Raw genomic sequence first — 24,139 nt, 5'->3', positions numbered from 1 at the left:
TCCAGTGCATATTTTCCCATACAGAGCGCATATTATTCAGTGCAGATTAACAAATGCAGACTACCCCACTTGGAAGTCAGAAGCACATACTTTATTTCTTACATCCTTCACATACACGAGGAGTAAAAACCTTTACGTTACGTCTCTGTCTAAATGTGCAATGTGTAAGTTAGTAACTTGTAATAGATAGTGTACCAAATCGAATAGTATTTGGAATAGTACAGTAAGATATACAATAGAACAGTCAATATAGTTTAGAAATACAATCAGTCTGATGGCCTGGTGGAGGAAGCTGTCCCAGAGCTTGTTGGTGCTGGCTTTTATGCCGCGGTACCATTTCCCGGATGGTAGCAGCTGGAACAGTTTGTGGTTGGGGTGACTCAGGTTCCCAATAATCCTTCGGGCCCTTTTTATGCACCTGTCTTTGTAAATGTCCTGAATAGTGGGAAGCTCACTTCTACAGATGCGCTGGGCTGTCCGCACCACTCTCTGCAGAGTCCTGCGATTGAGGGAAGTACAGTTCCCATACCAGGCAGTGATGCAGCCAGTCAGGATGCTGTCAGTTGTGCCCCTATAGAAAGTCCTGAGGATATGGGGACTCATGCAAAATTTCTTCAACCGTCTGAGGTGAAAGAGGCGCTGTTGTGCTTTTTTCACCACACAGCCGGTGTGTACAGACCAAGTGAGGTCCTCGGCGATGTGTATGCAAAGGAACTTGAAGCTGTTCACCCTCTCAACCCCAGATCCATCGATGTCAATAGGGGTTAGGCCGTCTCCATTCCTCCTGTAATCCACAACCAGCTCCTTTGTTTTTGCAACACTGAGGGAGAGGTTGTTTTCTTGACACCACCGTGTCAGGGTGATGACGTCTTCTCTGTAGGCTGCCTTGTTATTATTTGAGGTAAGGCCAATCAATGTACTTAGCAAGTCAGATAAAGGGACAGCTGTTTACTAAGTGGGTGAGGTGTGGTGAGGGTGATTGCTGATGCTAGGAGCATCCTAGGGACATAAGGGTCAGGGCAAGCCAATCATCTGGAGTGAAGCACCACCCACCACTTACCCAGCACCCATCCCATCATGCACCCAACAACAACCCACCCACCATTAAACACCCTCCACCCACTCATCACCCACCAAAACCAGCTCTGCATGACAGCTGTACACTGGCTTGTGTGTACAGGAATATAATGGTCAGAGAAGGCAAGAGAGGGACCATCTACAGGATTAAGGCCTGACTTGATAGAAGTGTATAAGGTAATAAGAGGCATAGGGAGAGTGGAGCGACAGCAACTTTTTCCCTGGACATCAATGGCTAATATAAGAGGACATCCTTTTAAGGTAATTGGAGGAAAGTATAGGGGGTGTTGTAAACTCAGCCAGCTTCATTTCAGCCACAACCCTCCCCACCACTGAGGACATCTTCAAGAGATGATTCCCCCAAAAGGTATCATCCATCACTAAGGACACTCAATGGCCGGCATATGCCCTCTTCTCATTCTACCGTCAGGGAGGAAGTACTCACTCAATGTTTCAGGAACAGCTTCTTCCCCTCCACCATCGGATTTCTGAATGGACAACGAACCTGTGAACACTATCTCATTGTTTCTTCTTGTTGCACTGTTTATTTGTTTTGTCATTTATAGTAAATGTATGTCTTTGCACTGTACCGCTACTGCAAAACAACAAATTCCATGTCGTTTCAGGCAGTGCTGATGAACCCGATTCTGATTCTGGATATGATACAATCTTCAAGATGTGGTCTGTACATTCAGTAAGTCTTCCTCTTGCATCATTCCTTTCGATTGTTCTGACTCAGTTGTTGCAACATCAGCCAGCTTCAATGATTAGGTGTTTGCATTGCTTAAGTGTGAGGCTATGACTCCAAATTCTCTTACAGCTTCAAACCACAGCTGCGGTTTCCTTCTGCACTGTCCTGTCACTCTGGAACTGATCTCACAGTCAGTTGTTCTGTTTACGTCATTCTGTGGGATAGAACTTACCTGTTAAACTTTCTAAATTGTAATTGACCACTCTGCATTCAATGGATAGACCTTTTGTAATGGCCTTCCAACATGGTGAGGAGGTTCTCCACACAGACCACGTACAAAGTCTCTATCACAAATGTCTGGATAGACCAGACAGGCTACTGTATGGTCAAGCAAAGCTACCTGTCTGGTAGTCTCCAATCTGACAGTATGAACATCTATTTCTTTAACTTATTGTAATTAATCCATCTCCCTCTTCTCTCTTTTTTTCATTCCCCATTTTGGTTAGCCTCTCAACCTCTTCACTTCTCCTCACTTACCTCCAGTGTTCCTCCTCTCCCCCGTTCTCGCATGGTCCACTCTCCTTTCCTATCAGATTCCTTCTTCTTTAGCACTTCACCTCTTCCACTTATCGCCTTCCAGCTTCTCCCCCACCTATGTGACCTTCCCCCTCACTTGTTCCCTCCCTCAATCATTACACATTGAGGTTGTACGAGGTGAAACAATAACAATGCAGAACAAAGTGCAACAGTTACAGAGAGAGTGCAGTGCAGGTAGACGATGAGGTGCAAGGCCCTATTGAGGTCCGATCAAGAGTCTGTCATACCATATAGAGGACCATTTCAATAGTCTTATAAAATGGAGTAGAAACTGCCCTTGAGCCTACTGGTATATGCTTACAAGCTTTTGTATCTTCTGCCCTATGGGAGAGGAGAGAGGAGAGAATTTTCAAGATAGGTGTTACCTTTGTTTGTGTTGCCTGCTTTACTGAAATAATGAGTCCATACGGGCGAGTCCGGTTTCTGTCACGTGCTGAGCTGTGTCCACAGCTCTCAGCAGGTTCCTGTGGTCATGAGATAGGTGGAAGAGGTAAAGCAGTTGCCATGATGCAGCCAGCCAAGATACTTTCACTGGCGCATTGATAAAAATTGATGAGAGTCAAAAAGAACATTTCTGATTTCTTTTAGCCTCTTAAGGAAGCAGAGGCATTGGAAAGCTTTCCTGACTGTGGCGTCAACTTGGTTGGACTAGTTTAGATTGTGGTCATGTAATCACAATATTGGTGATGATAACACAGCTCATCAGAGTAGACACATCCATTGATAACTGCAACAGGTCATCAATAGTTAAGTTCCTGGATCAGAAGCAAGAGTCCCATAACGTGAATTCAATTCCACTCTGAAAATGATTATTTTGATTTCTGTAACAAACAGTACCAGTACATAAAATAAAGCTTACCTTAGAGAGGGTACACTGAAATCACTGGCCACTATGAGAATCCATCATGACTGTTGACATCCTGTAAAGAAGAAAATTAGGCTTCTTTTGCAGAAATCAAACTCACCGTCCACTTAACTTCATTACCTCCTGAGGAAAGGACAGACAGGGATGTACAATGGATGATGGCATTGTGACGGATGCACAACGGATGATGGATGGACAATGGATAAGGGATGGACAATGGATGATGGATGGACAATGGATAAGGGATGTACAATGGTTAGTGATGGACAACATATGAGGAATGTACAATGGATGAGGGATGGGGAACGGACAAAAATGGATAATGGATGATTTAATTGCTAGGGATGGATGGACAATGGATGAGGGATGTATAAGGGACGAAAGACTGGATGAGGGATGGGCAATGGACAATGGATGAGGGAAGGAGAATGGATGAATGATGTACAATGGATGATGGCATTGCCAGCAATAAACAATTGATGAGCGATGGACAATGGACAAGGGATGCACAGTAGATGAGGGATAGACAATGGAGAAGAGATGGCAATGGATGAAGGCATTGCCCATGATGGACAAAAGATGATGGATGGATAATGACTAAGTGATGGACTTTGGATAAAGGTTGTGCAACAGATGATTGATGGATACTGAACAAGGGGTGGACAATGGGTGAAGGATGGACAATGGACGAGGGATATACAATGAATGAGGGATGGACAATGGATGAGGAATATACAATGGATGAGGGATGGACAATAGATGACAGCATTGCTGGGCATGGACAATTGTCAAGGGATAGGGAATGGACAAATGCTGCACGATGGATGTGGGACGGACAATGGAGAAGGGATGGACAATGACTGATGGATTGACAATGAACGAGGGATAGACAATGGACAATGGCATTGCTGTATATGGACAATAGGTGAGGGATGGATTATGAACAAGGGATGGACAATGGACAAAGGATAGATAATGGATGATGGCTTTGCTGACGATGTATAATAGCCAACGGACGAGGGCAACTGTTTTGCTGGGGATGGACAATGGATGAGGGATAGATAATGCACAAAGGATGGAGAGTGGATGATGGCATTCCTAGAGATGCCCTCACCCTCTGAAAGAATTTTTTTAAAAAGGGTGTTAAAGCTTCCATCTGAACACAACAGCAGTGTCGAAAACCAGGGGGGCTGGTTTTGTGTAAAGTGAAAGATAGTTAGAGGGATTTAAGGAAGATTTATGGTGAATGAGCAAGTGCAGCAGGCAGTGAAGAAGGCTAATAGAATGTTGGCCTTTATTACAAAGGGAATTGAGTACAAGAGCAAGGAAATACTTTTGCATTTGTACAGGGCCCTGGTGAGACCACACCTGGAGTATTGTGTACAGTTTTGGTCTCCAGGGTTAAGGAAGAACATCCTGGCTGTAGAGGAAGTGCAGCGTAGATTCACAAGGTTAATTCCTGGGATATCAGGACTGTCTTACGCAGAGAGGTTAGAGAGACTGGGCTTGTGCACGCTGGAATTAAGGAGATTGAGAGGGGATCTGATTGCAACATATAAGATTATTAAGGGATTGGACAAGATAGAGGCAGGAAATATGTTCCAGATGCTGGGAGAGTCCAGTACCAGAGGGCATGGTTTGAGATAAGGGGTAGGTCATTTAGGACAGAGTTAAGGAAAAACTTCTTCTCCCAGAGAGTTGTGGGGGTCTGGAATGCACTGCCTCGGAAGGTAGTGGAGGCCAATTCTCTGGATGCTTTCAAGAAGGAGCTAGATAGGTATCTTATGGATAGGGGAATCAAGGGATATGGGGACAAGGCAGGAACTGGCTATTGATAGTAGTTGATCAGCCATGATCTCAAAATGGCGGTGCAGGCTCGAAGGGCCAAATGGTCTACTTCTGCACCTATTGTCTATTGTCTATCTTTCTCACCCAGAATATGGAACACACTGCAGGCTGGGTATTGAAGCCAAACCTCCTCACAATAGATGAGATCAGCACCAGCATGCCCATGGCATTGAAGGCTAAGGCATGCGTGCCAGTAAATGGGGTTAGTATTAGTGGGCCCTTGCATGCACGTGATGCTTCAGTACTGTAGGTCTATATGACTCTATTGAATTCAGGTTGATAAATGTCAAGTTTCTTCAGCTGAATTTGCCACTGTTTAGGAAAAGGAGTTGCCAGTAGGTTGTACCAGTTAGTTCTCGGAGAACCCACTGAACCTCAGTGAGGGCCACTGTTTGGTCACAAGCAGTTCTCCCAGTGACTCAAGTGACTGCACTGATGAATTCACCTGTACAGATATTTATGTTGCGGATGAAATGCTATCCTGTTACCGTTCATCCCCAATCACTGGCTAGAACAGAGAACACGGAATATGTCCTGAAAAAGGGTCTCAGCCCAAAACATTGACTTTAAATCTTTCCAATAAAGGTTGCATGGGCTGCTGAGTTCCTCCAGCATTTTGTGTGTGTTTGCACAGGATCTCCAGCATCTGTAAACTTTCTCGTGTTTGTAAACATGTAACATGCCCTTTTCTCATTGCACTACTTATTTAATTTATGTTTAAATATATATTTCCTGAAGAATTTTTATGTATTGCACTGTATTGCTGCTAAACAACACATTTCATTCCTGCTGTGTCCATAAACTTGATCCTGATTCTGATTCTGAACATGGGACATGGAACACACGGTAGAACACTGAACGGTACGGCACAGTAACAGGTCTTCAGCCCAAGGTGTCTTACTGAACATGATGCCAAATCAAACTAAATCCCTTCTGCCTGCCCATGATCCAGAATCAGAATCAGGTTTATTATCACCAGCATGTGTCATGAAATTTGTTAACCCAGTAGCAGCAGTTCAATGCAATGCATAATATAGAAGAAAAAAAATAAATTAATTACAGTATACGTATATTGAATAGATTAAAAATTGCACAAACCCCCCCCCCAGAAATAATATATATTTAAAAAGTGAGGTAGTGTCCAGGGGCTCAATGTCCATTTAGGAATCGGATGGCAGAGGGGAAGAAGCTGTTCCTGAATCGCTGAGTGTGTGACTTCAGGTTTCTGTACCTCCTACCTGATGGTAACAGTGAGAAAAGGGCATGCCCTGGGTGCTGGAGGTCCTTAATAATGGACGCTGCCTTTCTGAGACACCGCTCCTTGAAGATGTCCTGGATACTTTGTAGGCTAGTACCCAAGATGGAGCTGATTAAATTTACAACTATAGCTTCTTTCAGTCCTGTGCAGTAGCCCCTCCATACCAGACAGTGATGCAGCCTGTCAGAATGCTCTCCCCGGTGCATCTATAGGTTTTTGAGTGTATTTGTTGACATACCAAATCTCTTCAAACTCCTAATGAATTATAGCTGCTGTCTTGCCTTCTTTATAACTGCATCAATGTGTTGGAACCAGAGATCTTGACACCCAGGAACTTCAAACTGCTCACTCTCTCCACTTGTGATCCCTCTATGAGGATTGATACGTGTTCCTTTGTCTTACCCTTCCTGAAGTCCACAATCAGCTCTTTCATCTTACTGATCTTACAGGTTGTTGCTCCAGCACAACTCCACTAGTTGGCATATCTCGCTCCTGTACGCCCTCACGTCACGACGAGATTCTACCAACAATGACTGTATCGTCAGCAAATTTATAGATGGTATCTGAGCTATGCCTAGCCACACAGTCATGTGTACAGAGAGTAGAGCAGTGGGCTAAGCACACACCCCTGAGGTGCGCCAGTGTTGATCATTAGTGAGGAGGAAATGTTATCACCAATCCGCACAGACTGTGGTGCTCCAGTTAAGAAGTCGAGCATCCAGTTGCAGAGGGAGGTACAGAGGCCCAGGTTCTGTAATTTCTCAATCAAGATTGTGGGAATGATGGTATTAAATGCCGAGCTATAGAATAGCATCCTGACATAGGTGGTGGAAAGCCGTGTGGAGAGCCATTAAGATTGCGCCTGCCGTAGACCTATTGATCCATATTTTCCATTCCCTATTTATTCAAGTGTCTAACAGCCTCTTCAACACCACTATCATTTCTCCTTCCACCACCTCCCCAGCTCATTCCAAGCACCCACCACTCTCTGCATAAAAAACTTGCCCCACACATCTCCTTTGAACTTTCTCCCCTCCCTTCCTAAATGCATGTCCTCCAGGATCTGACATTGTGACACTGGGAAAAAGCTACTGGCTGCCTACTCTGTCTATGCCTCCCACACCAAGTCTCCCCTAGGGCTACAACTCTCCAGTGAAAACAACCCAAGTTTGTCTAACCTTTCCACTTACCACATGCCCTGTAATCCAGGGAGCATCTTGGTGAACCTCTTCTGCAGCCTCTCCAAAGACTTGACATCCTTCATGTAAAGAGCGACCGGATCTGTGCAGGATGTGGTCTAATCCAAGTTCCATACTGCTGCAACATGACTTCATAACTGTTATTGCCAATGCCCCACCTGGCCAATTGAGATTAGATTTATTTGTCACAGGTACATCGACACATAAAGTGAAATGTGTTGTTTGCATCAAATCAAACCAATGAGGATTGAGTTGGGCAGCCCGTAAATGTCACCACTCTTCTAGTGCAACATAGCATGCCCGCAAATGACTAACCCTTACTGGTGCGTCTTTGGAACGCGAGAGGAAACTGGAGCAGAAACACACAGGGAGAATACAGACAGCGACAGATTGTACAACTAGCACTGGAGAACGATTGCACTAACCATGAGGCTACTGTTGCCTTAATGTTAATAATTAGTCCTTTCCATAGACGCTGCCTGAGCTGCTGAGTTACTCCAGCATTTTGTGTTTTTCTTAACTATTCCGAATGTATTTGTGGCATTTTAGGTTTCAGTTCTGCATTGTGAAGCAACTGCTGACGTAATATGGACCGGTTTAAGTATCTGACAAGAGCTGTGGTTTTAACCTGAACTCTCATGGAGTTCTACGTGGGGAAGGCATAATCAGCTGATACGGTTGGTACATCTACACACAGTGGCCACTTTATTAGGTACGCCTGTGTACCAGCTTGTTAAACAAGTATCTAATCAGCCAATCATGTGGTAGCAACTCAATGTATAAAAGCATGCAGATGTGGTTAAGAGATTCAGTTGTTGTTCAGACCAAATATCAGAATGGGGGCAGGGCGGTGGGAATGTGATCTCAGTGACTTTGACCATGGGATGATGATTGGAGCCAGATGGGGTGGTTTGAGTATCTCAGAGAATACTGATCTCCAGGAATTTTCATGCACAGCAGTGTCTAGAGTTTACAGAGAATGGTGTGACAAATAAACACATCCAATGAGTGGCAGTCCTGTGGCTGAGAATGCCTTGTTAATGAGACAGGTCAGCGGAGAATGGTCAGTGGTTCAAACTGACAGGAGGGTGACAGTAACCTTGCATTACAGCAGTGGTGTGCAACACACAACACATTGATCCTTGAAGTGGATGGGCTGTGACAGCTGAAGGCCACAAACATGCACTCAGTAACCACTGAGTCTATAGTGGGAGTGTTAAACTGGGTTCAGTTACATCATTTCCTTTCTGAGGAGATTTAATGTATGACACCTGGAAGTCAAGGGTTAAATTATGCAAAGAAGTTCTCTTTGAATTTCAAAATCAGAGGGATGATTTGATAGAGTAATTCAGGATATTACAGAAAAGAGATGACCATTCAGAGAAACTGTTTCTGGTGGTTACGATGTCTGGGACTAAGGCACAGTTAAAACTGGGAGCCAGGACTTGAGGACTGAAATTCAAAAACATTTTGACACTCTGAAGGAACAGCTCTCCTTAAAATTTTCAAACATGGTTTGTTATTCATTTTAATTGACACAGTTAATGCTAATTTAAAGGCTGAGTTTGACAAATCTAGCCAAGATGGCAGCGCGACCCAGCTTGCAGCGGCCTCTCCGGAGCTGATATCTGTTATTTGTTAAGCGGTGTGCCGTGCGCAATCCTAATCTGATGAAAAACGGACGTGGGAGCACGGAGGAACATCTGGAAATCTCCAGGAAGGCCCTATTCGTTGCTGCTGCTGCTGTGAGGTCCGGGACTCTGCTGGGAAGAACAGGCCCCCAGTCCTCAGGGTTGTGTTGCCGATGGCCGTTGGTGGGGGCATCTTAATACGCTTGGCAGAGGATGGTGCTCGGAGAAGCTGTGCCGGAGGGGATGGTCGTCAGAGGTTCGACGGACTTGGAGTCCGCTGTGGTCAGGTCGCTTTCACTGTGTGCTGTGTCTGCGAGGCTGGGTTCGACGGAGCTTTCATTGTGTGCTGTGTCTGCGAGGCTGAGTCGGGCGGCGCCGTGGAAGTCCATAGTGGGGGTATTCCCTTCCGCCGCTGGCGTGGGGTGGCGAGTCTATTGGGACCCTGGGGACTTGTGGAAACTGTGTGGTGGTTTCTATCAAACTTATAGTCTTTTAACATCTTTGGACTATTTTTACTGTGCCCATGGTCTGTTTTTTTTTATCAATTATGCTATTGTTTGCACTTTATTGTTTGTAACTATATGTTGTAACTATGTGGTTTTGTGCAGGTCTTGTAGCTTTAGTTTTTGGTCTTGTTTTGTCTGGTGAATTTGGAGCTCCTTTCCGGGGAACGCGCTAAGATGGTAGCGCGATATTAATACGCAGCAGCCTCTCCGGACTCTTGACTGGGGATTGCCAAATGTTATGTGGATTTTCTGTTGTAGTCGGTTTTGTCATATGCTTTTGTGATATCATTCTGGAGGAATGTTGTCTCATTTTTTAACTGCATTGTATTTGTGGTTTCTAAATGACAATAAACTGAAACTGAACTGAACTGAACTGAAATGTCTGCTAATCAAAGATCCTACAGGGCAGCATGATAGTGTTCCAATTAGTGCATCACTGTTACAGATCTTGGGGATCAATCCCAACATCTTCTGTTATGAGTCTCTACATCCGACCCATAGAATGCATGGCTTCCTCAAGGTGCTCTGGTTTCCTCCCACAGTCCAAAGACATACAGTTAATAGGTTGATTGGTCATTATAAATTGTCCTGTGATGAGGCTAGGGTAACTGGGGCGGTGCAGTGCAAAGGGCCGATGGGCTTGTTCTACGATATGCCTTTAAATGAATAACTAAATACAAAAATAGATGTTACTGGAAATGCAGCAAGGGCAGTTTGATGCAGCCTGGCACTGCTTTCCCCGTTCTGACGGTACTCTCAAAGACTGGAAGGCAGCAGGGCAGCGGGTGACGGAGCTGGAATCCATCGGTTTGAACATATCATGGAGCTGGGTAATAGAAGTGTTTCTGTTTACAGTAAGCCAGTTCATTTGCCAACTTTATAAAGAGTAGCACAGACCAAATGCTGGAGGAACTCAGCAGGTCAAGCAGCTTCTACGGAGAGGAATGAACATTAGCATTAAGGGGGGCATGATAACATTGTGGTTAGTGCAATCACCCTATGGAGCTAGCTGTAAGATCGGGGTTTGATTTCTGCCACTGACTATAAGGCTCTGAGCGAAGAATTTCCCCCTCATGACCCCTTAGCCTTTCACTCTTAACCCGTGACCTCATCCAACCTCAGCGGGAAAAGCCTGCTTACATTTACACCATCTATACGCCTCATAATTTGTATACCTCTATCACATCTCCCCTCAATCTTCTATATTCTAGGTAATAAAGTCCTAACCTATTCAACCTTTCCCTATAACTCAGACCCTCAAGTCCCAGCAACATCCTTGTAAATTTTCTCTGCATTCTTCCAGTCTTATTGATTTCATTCCTACAGTAAGTGACCAAAACTGGGCACAATATTCCAAATTAGGCCTAACCAATGTCTTAAACAATTTCAACATTACATCCCAACTTCTGTACTCAATATATTGATTTATGAAGGCCAATATGCCAAATGTTTTCTTTACAACTCTACCTACCTGTGACACTACTTCCAATGAATTATGGATCTGTATTTCCAGATCCTTTTGTTCTGCCACACTCCTAAATGCCCGACTGCTCACTGTGTAAGACCTACCCTGGTTGGTCCTTCCAAAATGCAACGCCTCACACTTGTCTGCCTTAAATTCCATCTGTCATTTTTCCAGCTGGTCCAGATTCTGCCACAAACCATGATAGCCTTTCTCACCGCCCACTACACTCCCAATCTTGGTGTCATCTGCAAATTTGCTTATCCGGTTAACCACGTTATCACTCAAATCATTGATATGGATGCCAAACAACTACAGAGCCGGCACCGACCCCTACGGCACTCAACTCGTCACAGGCCTCCAGTCAGAGAGGCAACCACCTACTGCCACTCTCTGGTTTCTCCTGCAAGGCCTATGTCTAATCCGTTTTGAAGGGCAAGTGACTGAACCTTCTTGACCAACATCCTGTGCAGGATTTTGTCAAAGGCCTTGATAAACTCCATGTAGACAAATCCATTTCCTTCCCTTCATCAACTTCCCCGGCAACTTCATCAAAAGAAACTGTATCAGATTGATTAGACATGACCTACCACACACAAACCCATGTTGACTATCATTAACCAGTCCCTACCTGTGACATTTTCCCCAACTAATAATACCACCCCTACCCCTTTACTCCCTCCTGCTCTATTCTGTCTAAAGCAATGGAACCCCAGAATATTGTCCTGTCCCGCAACTAAGTCTCAATGGCTACAATGTTATAATTCCACATGCTGATCAATGTCCTAAGCTCATCCGCCTTTCCTACAATACTCTTTGCATTGAAATATATTCAGCTCGGAACATTAATCCCACCATGCCTGACTTGTTGCTTCCTGACTTTTTAACATCAGTCTCCACAACCTGTCCACTAACTGTTCTGGCCCTCTGGTTCCCAATCCCCGGTAACTCTAGTTTAATCCACTCTTCCACTCACACATATTATACTCAGATATTAGTCCCCCTCCAGTTCAGCTGCAGTACGTCCCACCTTCCCTGAAAGAGATCCTAATGATCCAAAAATCTGACACCCTCCCTCCTAAACCAACTCCTCAGTCTTGTGCTAAACTGGTTGATCTTCATATCGCTAGACTCACTGGAACATGGCAAAGGCAGCAGTCCTGAGATCACAACCCTGGAGGTCCTGTAGTACAACCCCTGAACTCACTTTGCAGGACCTCGACACCCCTCCTACTTATGTCATTAGTACCAACGTGGCCAATGGCTTCTGGCTAATCACCCTCCTACTTAAGAATGCTGTGGACTCGAACTGCGATATCCCTCACCCTGAACTGCGATATCCCTCACTCTGACACACAGGAGGAAACATACCATCCGGGAATCTTGTTCTCATCTCCAGAATCTACTTTCTGTTCCCCTAATGAACAAGCTTGCCTCTTCTTCTTCCATCCCTTCTGAGCCACAAAACCAGACTCGGTGCCCGAGACCTGACCACTGTGACTTTCCTCTGCTTGGTCACCCCCACCCCCCCCCCCCCAACAGTATCCAAAGTGCTAAACCTGTTATTGAGGGGAACAGTCACCCAGTTACCCATGTTCTGCACCTTGCATGTAACTACCTTTCTGTTTGTCCTGTTGATCAACCCTTTAGCCTCCCATATGATCCAGAGTCCATCGGGTTCCAGCTACAAATCCTGTTGGAAACTGCAGACGGATGCACTTCTCACAAGTGCAGACGTCAGGAATTCCAAGGGTCTCCCTGTCTTCCCACGTCCCACAAGAGGAGCATTCCTGCATCCTTCCTAGCATCCCCACTGCTCTAAATGTGCAAAAAAAAAGAAAAAAGTTTAAATAATGAGAAAAAAAAAATCTACCTATGGTCTACGCCTCTCTTTGCCAAAGCCTCAACTCCCCACTCACACAACAGCCATTCTGCTTCAACCTAACTTCTTATTGGTCCTCGTCAAGTGCCTAATGATGTGCAATCCCATGTCTCCTCAGGAACTATGTCGCACAAAATGTGCCAACTAACCCGTTCATTTATTTTAAACTCACTCTCCTTCTGTGCAATCTAGTGTCTCCTCACGTAAACTGAGCCAACTGCTCAAATTCACTTCTTATAAACTCATTCTCACTCTACCCGAACCAATGTTTCCTTGGGAAATTTGGCGCACAAATAAAGCTCGTCTTAATTGGTCAGGGCGTTAAGTATAAAAGTCAGGAAGTCATGTTGCAGCAATAAAAACTTTGATTGGGCCACACTTGGAGGAGCCTTTGCAGTTCTGTTCACCCATGACAAGAAGCGTGTGGAAACTTTGGAAAGGACACGGAAGAGGTTCAATAAGATGCTGGCTGGATTAGAAGAGCATGTGTTACTTAGAGAGGTAGACAAATTTGTTTTATTTCCTCTCTGGGGTGTTAGAAACTGAAGGGAGACATAGATAGTGTAGACATCTATGAAGAGGAATAAACAGATGACCTTTCAAGTCACTAGAACTTGTGTTTATGTGCCAGATATAAAGTAGCTTTTTGAATTATAATCCAAATTTCATTTCTATCCAGTAACTCAATACACTTAGTGAAATATCCAAAATTCATTTCCTGCTGGAAATGTTTCAGATTTTCACAAACCCTGTTGGAACTGCTGACTGTTTCTGGCATTTTCTAGTTTTGTTTCAGGATTCCAGTATTTTCAGTTTTAGATTTTTCTCTTCACATTTTAATTTAATTTAATTTGGATTAATAAAGTTACAATTTATGAGCATTCAGAAAAAAATATTGCTGTGGTTAGGACATCGATACTGAGGCACTGACAGCAACACACAATAGATGCTGCAGGAACTCACTAAACCAGGCAGCATCTAAGAAAATGAATAAGCAGTCAAACCCAAGAAGTCGACTGTTTATTCATTTCCATAGAGGCTGACCGGCTGAACCCCTCCAGCATTTTGTGTGTGTTGCTCTGGATTTCCAGCGTCTGCAGAATCTTGCGTGTCTAAAACTGAGAGTAAGGATTTCGGGAATGAAATTTGGAAATTTTTTAACCCACTGAGGGGGTGACTTCCTTGAAAATTTTAGGGAGGCTTGGAGCTTTGCTACATGGTTAGACTGGCGAAGCCAGGCAGAATGACTGCTCCTGGTTCCTACATTCTTACGTTATAGCAGTGTCAAAGAGAATGATCACAAAACTAAAATCAGGCATTAGCACCAAATATTTATCACGTGTTGAATTGGGGAAATTGATAGTCCCAGTAAGTAGGTTTGCACCACAGTGCCAACAATTACTATTGGTGCATCTTTACAGATAATCTAATCTCCTGATCTAATAAAATTTTACACATACGGCAGAAATAAAGTCCTACTTGGAGTGTTCCAGTACGTCATAAGCTTGCTAGCATATATAAGCAATGCTGAGGGAGCAGGCTGGAAAACATTCACAGTAAGTTGTGCAGCCAAGATGCAGAAGGCGAACGGTACAGACCCAGAGGATGTTATGTTCAGGGCTTCAGAAAGTAGTTTAGCTGTGAGACAGAATTGCAGCTCAGTGTTTCTCACTGTCCTTGTCATCCTGCAGTGGCTGGCAATTGCAGGCATGTGCATCTTCATATTTTTCTACATTGATGTGCTCAAGAAGGTAAGAAACCCTGCTTGTATTTGTCGAGGGCGTAGTTGTTCATGATTGTTGGTGTTGGAAGGAAGGAGACTGTCGTTTAATTTTAGTTTGGCCAGAGATTCGTCTGAATTGCTCATCCTCACATGTAACGCGTGGACTTGCATTAACGTCTTGTACGCTGTTGAAGAACGTCCTTTGACCCTCTCTGCCAACAGTCTGTGTTAACTGTGACTGAGCTGACCAATTAGAAACATGACCGGCTTGTAGCGGTTCGCTGAAAGTGAACTGCTCGGCAAGTGATGCAGGCAGTGCATTACTTCAATCCAACGATTTATATTCCCTTACGATAGAAAGGGAAGATTCTGCCTCCTTCCCAAGAGAATGGGTCTTTAGATAAAGCTTCCACCAGGCTTCATCAACAGCCTCAAGGGTAAGCATGGAACATAGAACACTACAGCACAGTACAGGCCCTTTGTCCCACAATAACCTACTCTAAAATCAATCTAACCCATTTCCTTCTATAACCCTCCATTTTCCTTTCATCCATTTGCCTAAGGGTCCCTTAAATATCTCGAATGTATCTGCCTCTACTCCACCCATTCCATGCACTCACCACCCTCTGTGTAAAAAGCCTACTTCTGACACCCTCTATACTTTCCTCCAATCATCTTAAAATTACTCAGCCTATTTCCACACTGGTAAAAAAAAATCTCTGGCTGTCCATCGATCTACGTGTTTTATCATCCTATACACCCCTATAAAATCACCTCTCATCGTCTTCCGCTCCAAAGAGAAATGCCCAAATTCACTCAACCCAGCCTCATAAGATGCTTTCAAATCCAGGCAACATCTTGGTAAATGTCCGTTGCACCCTCTGTGTCACAAGATGATCAACTGGGAAGTTTAGACAGCATCTGGGCTTCTTTGCTTTGGTTTTAAAACCTATCTCTACATTGTAAAATTCCATCTCTGTTGCAGCCCATGGTGAATCAAAATCACTGGCGTAATGTATGTCCTGAAATTCGTTGATTATTTTGCAGCAGCAGTAATAATTAAATCATAAATTACAATAATAAATAAATATAGAAAAGTTAAATTAAGTAGTGGAAAGAGAGAGCAAAGAATAGTGAGCTAGTGTGCTTGGGTTCAATGTCCAATCAGAAATATGATGGTGGAGGGGAAGAAGCTGTTCCTGAAATGTTGAGTGTGCGTCTTCAGGCTTCTGTACCTTATCCTTGATGGTAGCAATGAGAAGAGGGCCTGTCCTGGGTGATGGGGTCCTTAATGATGCCTTCTTGAGGACATCATTAGGAAGGCGATGCACCAGTTAGTACATTCTCCACAGCCCTCAGTCACCCCCAGCACCTCCGCAGACAAGACTCCCAATTGCCCGCTCTCTGGTCCCAGGGAGTGCCATGGACATGTGAATGGACTGATGTCAATGGACATAGGAACTGCCTTTTGTAAAGATCCTTATTTTAGCAAACTTATTGAATTAAGGTGAAAAGTTAAAAATCATGTTTCCCTAATACATATTCTGAAATTAAAGCTAAAGTGTGAAAAATTGACTTCATCTATTAAAATAAAATTATCTTTGGCTTTAAAGGACATAAATAATCAAGTGCTGATCGAGATGAAGAACTTCTCCCTTCCTAGTAAGTAAATTCCTTTGTCTTTCGGTGGGTCAGGCCATATTTAGAAAAACTATCCATTTATTCAGAGGACCCAAGTGCCTGTGCTACTGCACATTTATTGGAATACAAAAGATTCTGCAGATGCTGAAAATCTGGAGCAACTCAGCAGGCTAGCCAGTATTTATGGAGAGAAATGAACAGTCGACATTTTGGGCCAAGACCCTTTCAACAGGACTGATCCATTTCCCACCACGGATGCTGCCTCAACTGTTGAGTACCTCCAGTGTTTATTGCTTGGGTCTCAGTGTTTCTGACCTCAGACTGCCAGATCTCTAACCTCTGACCTCAGAACAGGTCAGGATTTGCTTCTTTAACTGATATTAGTGAACCAGCTAGGATCTCACAACAATCGACACACACAAAATGCTGGAGGAACTCAGCAGGCCAGGCAGCATCTATGGAAAAGAGTAAACAGTCAACCTTTCAGGCCAAGCCCCTTCATCAGGACAGAAACACTGAGACCCAGTCCTGAAGAAGGGTCTTGGCCCAAAACTTTGACAGTTTACTCTTTTCCATAGATGCTGCCTGGCCTGCTGAGTTCCTCCAATATTTTGTGCGTGTTGCTTGGATTTCCAGCATCTGCAGATTTTCTTGCATTTGTGTCTTACAACAATCTCTTGGTTCCATAGTTACCAAAAGAGAGAATTCTCAACTTTCAGTATCATTTCATTATTTCTTGGAATTTTAAGTCCCAGATCATAGAGTGGGGCTTGAAGCAGAACCAGGTTGCATATCGCTGACATATGCCGTGACATTTGTTGCTTTGTGGCAGCAGTACAGTGCAATACATAAAATGTACTATAAATTACAATAAGAGATATGTATATATATAAAACAAAATTAAATTCAAGAAGTAGAGCTAAAAGAGAGCATGATTGTGGGTTCGTTGTCTGTTCAGGAATCTGATGGCAGTGGGGGGGAAGCTGTTCCTAAAACATTGTGTGTGAATAAACTCAAGTAACATCTAGATTACTGGATTAGTAATGGACCTGAGTAAAATCAGTAACAGCTTTCCCTTGAATCTCTGTCGCACGGTTGATGATGAAACTAGCTGAGCAATAGACTTAGCAGAGTGTTCAATACGCACTTCAAAGAAGTGAGGTTTGTGTATAAAGGAAGGGCAGAGCCCGTGAGCAGGGTGAACAAGTCACCATTCCTCCAGCGTATCAACAATGAGTTTTACAAAGATGTTGCCCGAACACGAGGGCCTGAGTTGCAGGTGAGAATATTATTCCTTGGGACGTAGAGAGGCAGAGATTGCACTGGGCTTTTCTCCAGAGCACAGATTTAAGGTGAGAGTGGAAAATTTAACAGGGGCGACATTCTCACTCAGAGGGTGGTCAGTATATGGAACAAGTTGCCAGAGGAAGGCGTTGAGGCAGGTACATTAGCTACATTTAAAGGACAGCTAGACAGATATGTGATTAGGTCAAATGCAGGTGAGTGGACTAGTTTGGATGGGCACCATAGTCAGCATGGGCCAGCTGGACCAAAGGACCTATTTCCCTGCTGTGTGGCTTGATGCCTATGTGACACCAAATAATTTAATGCCACTGCAACTTGCATTTGTGTCTTACAACAATCTCTGGGCTCCATAGTTACCAAAAGAGAGAATTCTCAACTTTCAGTATCATTTCATTATTTCTTGTAACTTTAAGTCCCAGATCCTAGAGTGGGGTTTGAATCAGAACCAGGTTGCGTATCACTGACATATGTATTTAATGTAAATCTGAACATTTACTGTGAGCGGTTTTGGGCCCCTTCACTAAGAACAGATGTGCTGTCATTGGGGAGGATCAGGAGGATGCTCACAAGAATTATTTATTGATTTAGAGTTAGGTGAAACAGGCCCTTCCAGCCCAATGGGCACCAGCAACCCACCTGTTTAACTCTAGCCTAATCACAGGACAAATTACAATGACCAATTTACCTACTAACCTGTATGCCTTTGGACTGTGGGAGGAATCGCATGCATTCCACAGGGAGGACCTGCAGACTCATAACAGAGGGTGCTGGGACTGAATTCAGCCCAGGTTGTAATAGAGCCACACTAACTGCTGGACCACTATGGCATCCAGTGTTCCGGGAATTAAAGGGTTAATGTATGAGGAGTGTCTGGTGGCTCTGGGACCGTACTTGCTGGAGTTTAGAAGAATGTGGCGGGGGGGGGGGGGGATATTATTGAAGCCTATCGAATATTGAAAAGCCTCGATAAAGTGGATGTGGAGAGGATGTTTCCTTTAGTGGGGGAGCCGAGGACTAGGAGGCACAGCCTCAGAACAGAGGAATGTCCATTTAGAACAGGGAGGAGGAGGAACTTCTTTAGCCAAAGGATAGTGAATCTGTGGAATTCATCGCCACAAATAGATGTATAGGACTCACAGATGAGGGGGAATCTGTGGAATTCATTTCTACAGACAGCTGAGGGCAAGACTTTGGGTATAGTTAAAGCAGAGATTGATAGGTTATTGACTAATCAGGGTTTCAAATATTACAATGAAAAGGCAGGAGAATGGGATTGAGTGGATTAATAAATCATACATGATGGAATGGCGGAGCAGACTTAATGGGCTGAATGGCCTAATTCTGCTCCTCTGACTTATGGTGTCATGATCTAATTCAAGCATCAGGAAGCAATAGTAGTGATACAGTGATAGTGTCATTTGGTGCAGAAACAGGCCTTTCAGCCCATTGAGTTCAGACTGACCATCAGGCACCCAATTACAGCAACCCGATACTAATCCCAGTACGTTCTGTCTGATACCCTTACTCACACACAACCCATTAGCCGATGAACCTGCATGTCTTGGGGTGTCCTTCCTAACAATGTACAAATTATGCCTCTGTGGTTGTTGTCTCAGTTCCACCCCATGATTATTGTGAAGGTGGAGTCAGTGCAAGCATGGGTTTGTATCTCTGAGATCACGCAGACAACAGCTTGTGTAATGCCTAGGCTGCTGCTGAGCATCTGGGAAGGTGCAGACCTTGTCTTGAAATCTGTTTATTTTTCAGGCTTCCAGCCAGCAGGAAGTGGTTTAATTATGAGAGCACAGAATCCCATCGCCCATTTCACTGCCTTCACAGGTCAGTATTACAGGATCACTTCACTTTCTTACCAGTGTGTATTGGCCAGTTAAGTGTCACAGAACCCTGAGGTGTGTGTGGGTGGGGACACCCTTAACCCCACTACCCACACCCACCACCTTTAACCCACCCTCTGCCTCTACCCACATCCCAATCTTCAAACAAAACCAACACGCTTTAGGCCCCAGTCGCTTCCCCAGGCCCTCCCCCCCACGCACACACACACCCGCACTCCCACCCTGACAAACATGAAAGATGAAGACAGATGGATAGAGCCATCCTGATGAACAGATTTGGTCTGGATTATTGCCCCAAGGGTGTTACTGAGATGTACACCCACTCCAGGGTGTGGTTCAAAGCCTGCAGAAATCCTGACATCACAGAAACTCCATCATAAACATGAGAGTCTGCAGTTACTGAAAATCTTCAGCAACAGATGCAAAATTGTTCTCCATTTCTCTTGTGCACTAAAGAATGACAATAACCAATTTGTAATCTAAAAGAACTCTCAAATACAAAATGCTGGAGGAACTCAGCAAGTCAGGCAGCATCTATGGAAAAGAATACACAGTCAATGTTTCGGGCTGAGACCCTTCATCAAGATCCATATTCCGTGTCACTGTGGCTGTAGGGCAGTGGACCGGGGTCACAAGGTCAGGACAGAGTAGTACACAGAAATGCCCTCTCTGGGGGACCAGTGATCTGTCCCTTTGGAGCAGGCCTGTCAGTGATTCACAGAACCAGAGCCTTCAGCCCACCTGTCTGTACTACACATTATGCCAAAACTCACTGCCTTCCCTTCCCCTCCACCAGCAGATCCATTGCCCTGATACAGCACAGAACAGGCCCAATCAGCTGCACCGCCCAGCAACCCACCAATTTAACCCCAGCCTAATCACAGGACAATTTACAATGACCAATTAACCTACTCACCTGTAAGTCTTTGGACAGTGGGAGGAAACTCGAGTCATTCAAACTCCTTACAGACGATGCAGGAATTGAACTGCAAACTCCAACAGCCCAGCTGTAATAGCATTATGCTAATCATGAAACTCCATGCCAACGTGATTTGGGACATGCTGAGGTTTGACAGGGTGTTGGATCATTATCACCTCCCCCAAGAAAAGACCCAGCAAGAGATATTAGCTTCCCAGATCTGACAAGTCTCAGCTAGTGGGCAGAAGACTGTGAGCTGTAGTCCCTGTTGGGTACTTGGCTGACCCTTCGTCCTCAGCCCAGGGGGAGGGAGATGTCATCACCCGTGGGAAGGGAGATGTCATCACGCAAGGGAAGGGAAATGTTGTCACCCGTGGGAAGGGAGATGTCATCACGCAAGGGAAGGGAAATGTTGTCACCCATGGGACGGGAGATGTCATCATCAGGGCAATGGGGATGCTGCCACTGAAGGGAAGGGAGATGTAGTCACACTGGGGAAGGAAGAGGTAGTCACCCTGGGGAAGGGAGATGCAGTCACACTGGGGAAGGGAGATGCAGTTACCCTGGGGAAGGGAGATGCAGTCACACTGGGGAAGAAAGAGGTAGTCACACTGGGGAATGGAGATGTAGTCACACTGGGGAAGGAAGAGGTAGTCACACTGGGGAATGGAGATGTAGTCACACTGGGGAATGGAAGATGCAGTCACACTGGGGAAGGAAGAGGCAGGCACCCTGGGGAAGGGAGATGCAGGCACCCTGGGGAAGGAAGAGGTAGTCACACTGGGGAAGGGAGATGTCGTTACCTTCAGAAATTGCTACACCTCAGATAAAGGCACAACCCACCAAACTCCAGAAATGCAACCTCTCCACCGATTCTGAATGGACTCGGGGCCAGTGGCAGAGGGATTCCTTGCTGGGGAAAATATTCCAGTGCAAAAGGATGTCTCACTGAACAAAACGTTGCGTGCCAGAGGGTTACCTGGAACACTGGAGAAATATTTTAAGATTCATAGTGTGTTCAAGGAGTAAATACCTCCTTGGAAACATTATTACCACCATATTTCCATCTTTGTCTCTCACAGAAGTGGATGAGTCCACTGCTGGTGAACCTCTGTCCAATGGGGAATGTCATTTCAACTTGAACACAGAACAAAAGCGGTACCTTCATATGCCAGGACCACTAGGAAGAGCTGGTGCTAACATCCACTGTTTATCCAATTAACCCTTTGTTGGCACGTCAATGACGGGGCAGCTTGTGAGACCCAGCTCATGTTTTGTTGCATTTGATAAGTTTAGAGTTTTTATCAGCAGGAAACATAACCACTGTGTATTGGCTGCCAGTTGTATATCGAACCTGCGCAGCTTGTTCGGCTACATTAGTTCAGATCTATCACACAGATCCAAGAAAAGATCCCTATCTGTCCTGACCTATCACACAGATCTGAAAAAAGGGCAATATGTACCATAAACTCTAGCCTCTGGGTAGGGCTGTATTTGGGCTACTTAGCAGATGAGTTTGTGCTTTAACCATTCCCTTTTCTGTCCAAGAGTAGAAACTGGATCTTTACCTTAGTAAACTTGGGGAAACAAACTAAAACAATCACATTTTACAGGCAACACGCACAAAATGCTGGTGGAACGCAGCAGGCCAGGCAGCATCTATAGGAAGAAGCACAGTCGACGTTTCGGGGCTGGGAGTGTCTCCACATGCACCACATCCTCTGCACTCCTTCTCAGTCCTAACAAAGGGTCTCGGCCCGAAACGTCGACAGCGCTTCTCCCTATAGATGCTGCCTGGCCTGCTGCGTTCCACCAGCATTTTGTGTGTGTTGCTTGAACTTTCAGCATCTGCAGATTTCCTCGTGTTTACTTATTTTACAGATTAGTTCAGTATTACATGCTCTCATCTGAAGTCAACTTTCCACTTGTCCTTGGCAGATTTCCAGAATTCCTCCAACCTGCTCTTTGAAACTTCCCTCGGACATGCCTTCCACACACCAGCCATGACGTGGAATAAGACAGGTTATCTGGTGATTCCTACTAGTGGTGTCTACTTCCTCTATGCCCAGGTAACATTCAGCTGTGTACCGGATTGCCTCAGCCACGCTCATCAGTTCTATGTCTCCATTTCCAAGAAAACCAAACATTACCCTGCCCCAGAGAAGCTGCTGAAGAGCTACGCCAGGCCCCAGACCAAAGCTGAAGAATTCTTGAAGATCTCTACCCTTCAGGCTGGCGCTTTCAAACTTGACGCTGATGATCACATTAACGTTGAAGTTCCCAAAAATCTAATTAAGTATGTTTCCATCAACGAATGTGAAACCTATTTTGGGGCATTCCTGCTTCAGCAGTCTTACTTGTGATAAGCCAGCTCTAACTCATCATAGAATTGTTGCAGCATAGAAAGAGATCACCCAACCTATTAAGACAATGCTAGACTGATGCAGTAATCCCATCAGTTCCATTTCCATCCCCCCAGTGGAGTCTACTTCCCTTCAAAATCCCCAAATGGTTCTGCTTTCACAATCATTTCCGACAATGACTTCCCAGTTTTGTCTACTCTAGGTACACAAGCCACCTTGTCTCTTTACCAAAGCCATCGAATCATTGTCCCTGGTCCTTAACCAATCTGCTGATATAAGCTGCTTGCTACCATCCACCCTAGACCACATTGCTATCAGATCTCTCCATCTCTGGTGCAGAGTGAAAAGAAAACAAGCTTCTCCTATCCAGTAGTGGAGTTAAATTGCCTATCACTGAACCCTCTCTGGCATTTTTCCATCCTTCCTAGAGTTTCTGGGATTTATGAATATGTTGGTAACATCTACCACATTCCCACTATCATCCCTCTCCATTACCTGCAAAATTTGCTTTTAAGAAATCCTGTGGCCTTTTCCTTATCAACTCAAATTGTTCCAAGTATTTAAATATTGCTTCCAGAAGTTTTCCCACACGGGGTTGAACTGTAATTGCTGGCAAGTCCTTCTTCCCCTTTTAAATTAGGCCGTTCAATCTACCAAATGTCGAACTCCTCCTGTGGTCAGGGAAGTGGTGCTGGATGAGATGTAGTCACCCTGGGGAAGAATTCAATATGTCTTTTAAATGTATTCTGTCTGGTTCAACAGACTTTCAGCCAATGTTTAGCACAACATTATGCTACACTAGCACGTTTGATATTTTTGAGTTACACTCCAATGAGTGATTTATTGTTTCATTTTGTCAAATGTAATGTTTAATTGTGTTTCTACTGGTCAGTTCTCAAATAATAAATGTTACTGCTATACAATCATTTGAAATTGTTAAATAATAAAAATAAATTATAGTTTGAATAAACTGAAATGTGTCAATAATGGACGTGAAGAACTCATAAAATAGTAACACTTTCAGTTGCCCAGGCTGTGTTTGTGGAGTCATAGAGCACTGCTGTATAGAAATTAGCCCTTCATATATTACACCACAAAAATAAATAAATTAAACCCAAATTTATCTGATCAATGCTTCCGACGTAATCAAGAAATTGGTACTTTTTTACACTCTACTTGGTCTTGTTTTAAAATTCAACCTTTTTGGACAAATTTAAGAGTTTTACTGGAACAAGTTATTGGAATACAACTTCCACATAATCCAACATTATTTTTACTAGGTGAGATTGAAGGGATAAAATCAAAATCCAAATTGA

General features: G+C 44.3%; 1 protein-coding gene across 1 annotated transcript; it reads left to right on the top strand.

The window, feature by feature from the left end:
• The first annotated feature begins 14,578 nt into the window (after nucleotides 1–14,578).
• On the top strand, nucleotides 14,579–23,872 carry LOC140730101 (lymphotoxin-alpha-like). The gene is made up of 4 exons (XM_073050238.1): nucleotides 14,579–14,767; nucleotides 16,353–16,401; nucleotides 19,453–19,524; nucleotides 22,399–23,872. The coding sequence occupies exons 1-4, from the start codon at nucleotides 14,591–14,593 to the stop codon at nucleotides 22,821–22,823; spliced, it is 723 nt and encodes a 240-aa protein (XP_072906339.1). The 5' UTR covers nucleotides 14,579–14,590; the 3' UTR covers nucleotides 22,824–23,872.
• Nucleotides 23,873–24,139: the final 267 nt, after the last annotated feature.

The sequence above is a fragment of the Hemitrygon akajei genome, chromosome 7 (genome assembly GCF_048418815.1).
Source record: "Hemitrygon akajei chromosome 7, sHemAka1.3, whole genome shotgun sequence".
NCBI classification, from domain to species: domain Eukaryota; kingdom Metazoa; phylum Chordata; class Chondrichthyes; order Myliobatiformes; family Dasyatidae; genus Hemitrygon; species Hemitrygon akajei.
The sequence above is the reverse complement of the archived record's forward strand: the minus strand, read 5'-3'. Positions and strand labels throughout refer to the sequence as shown.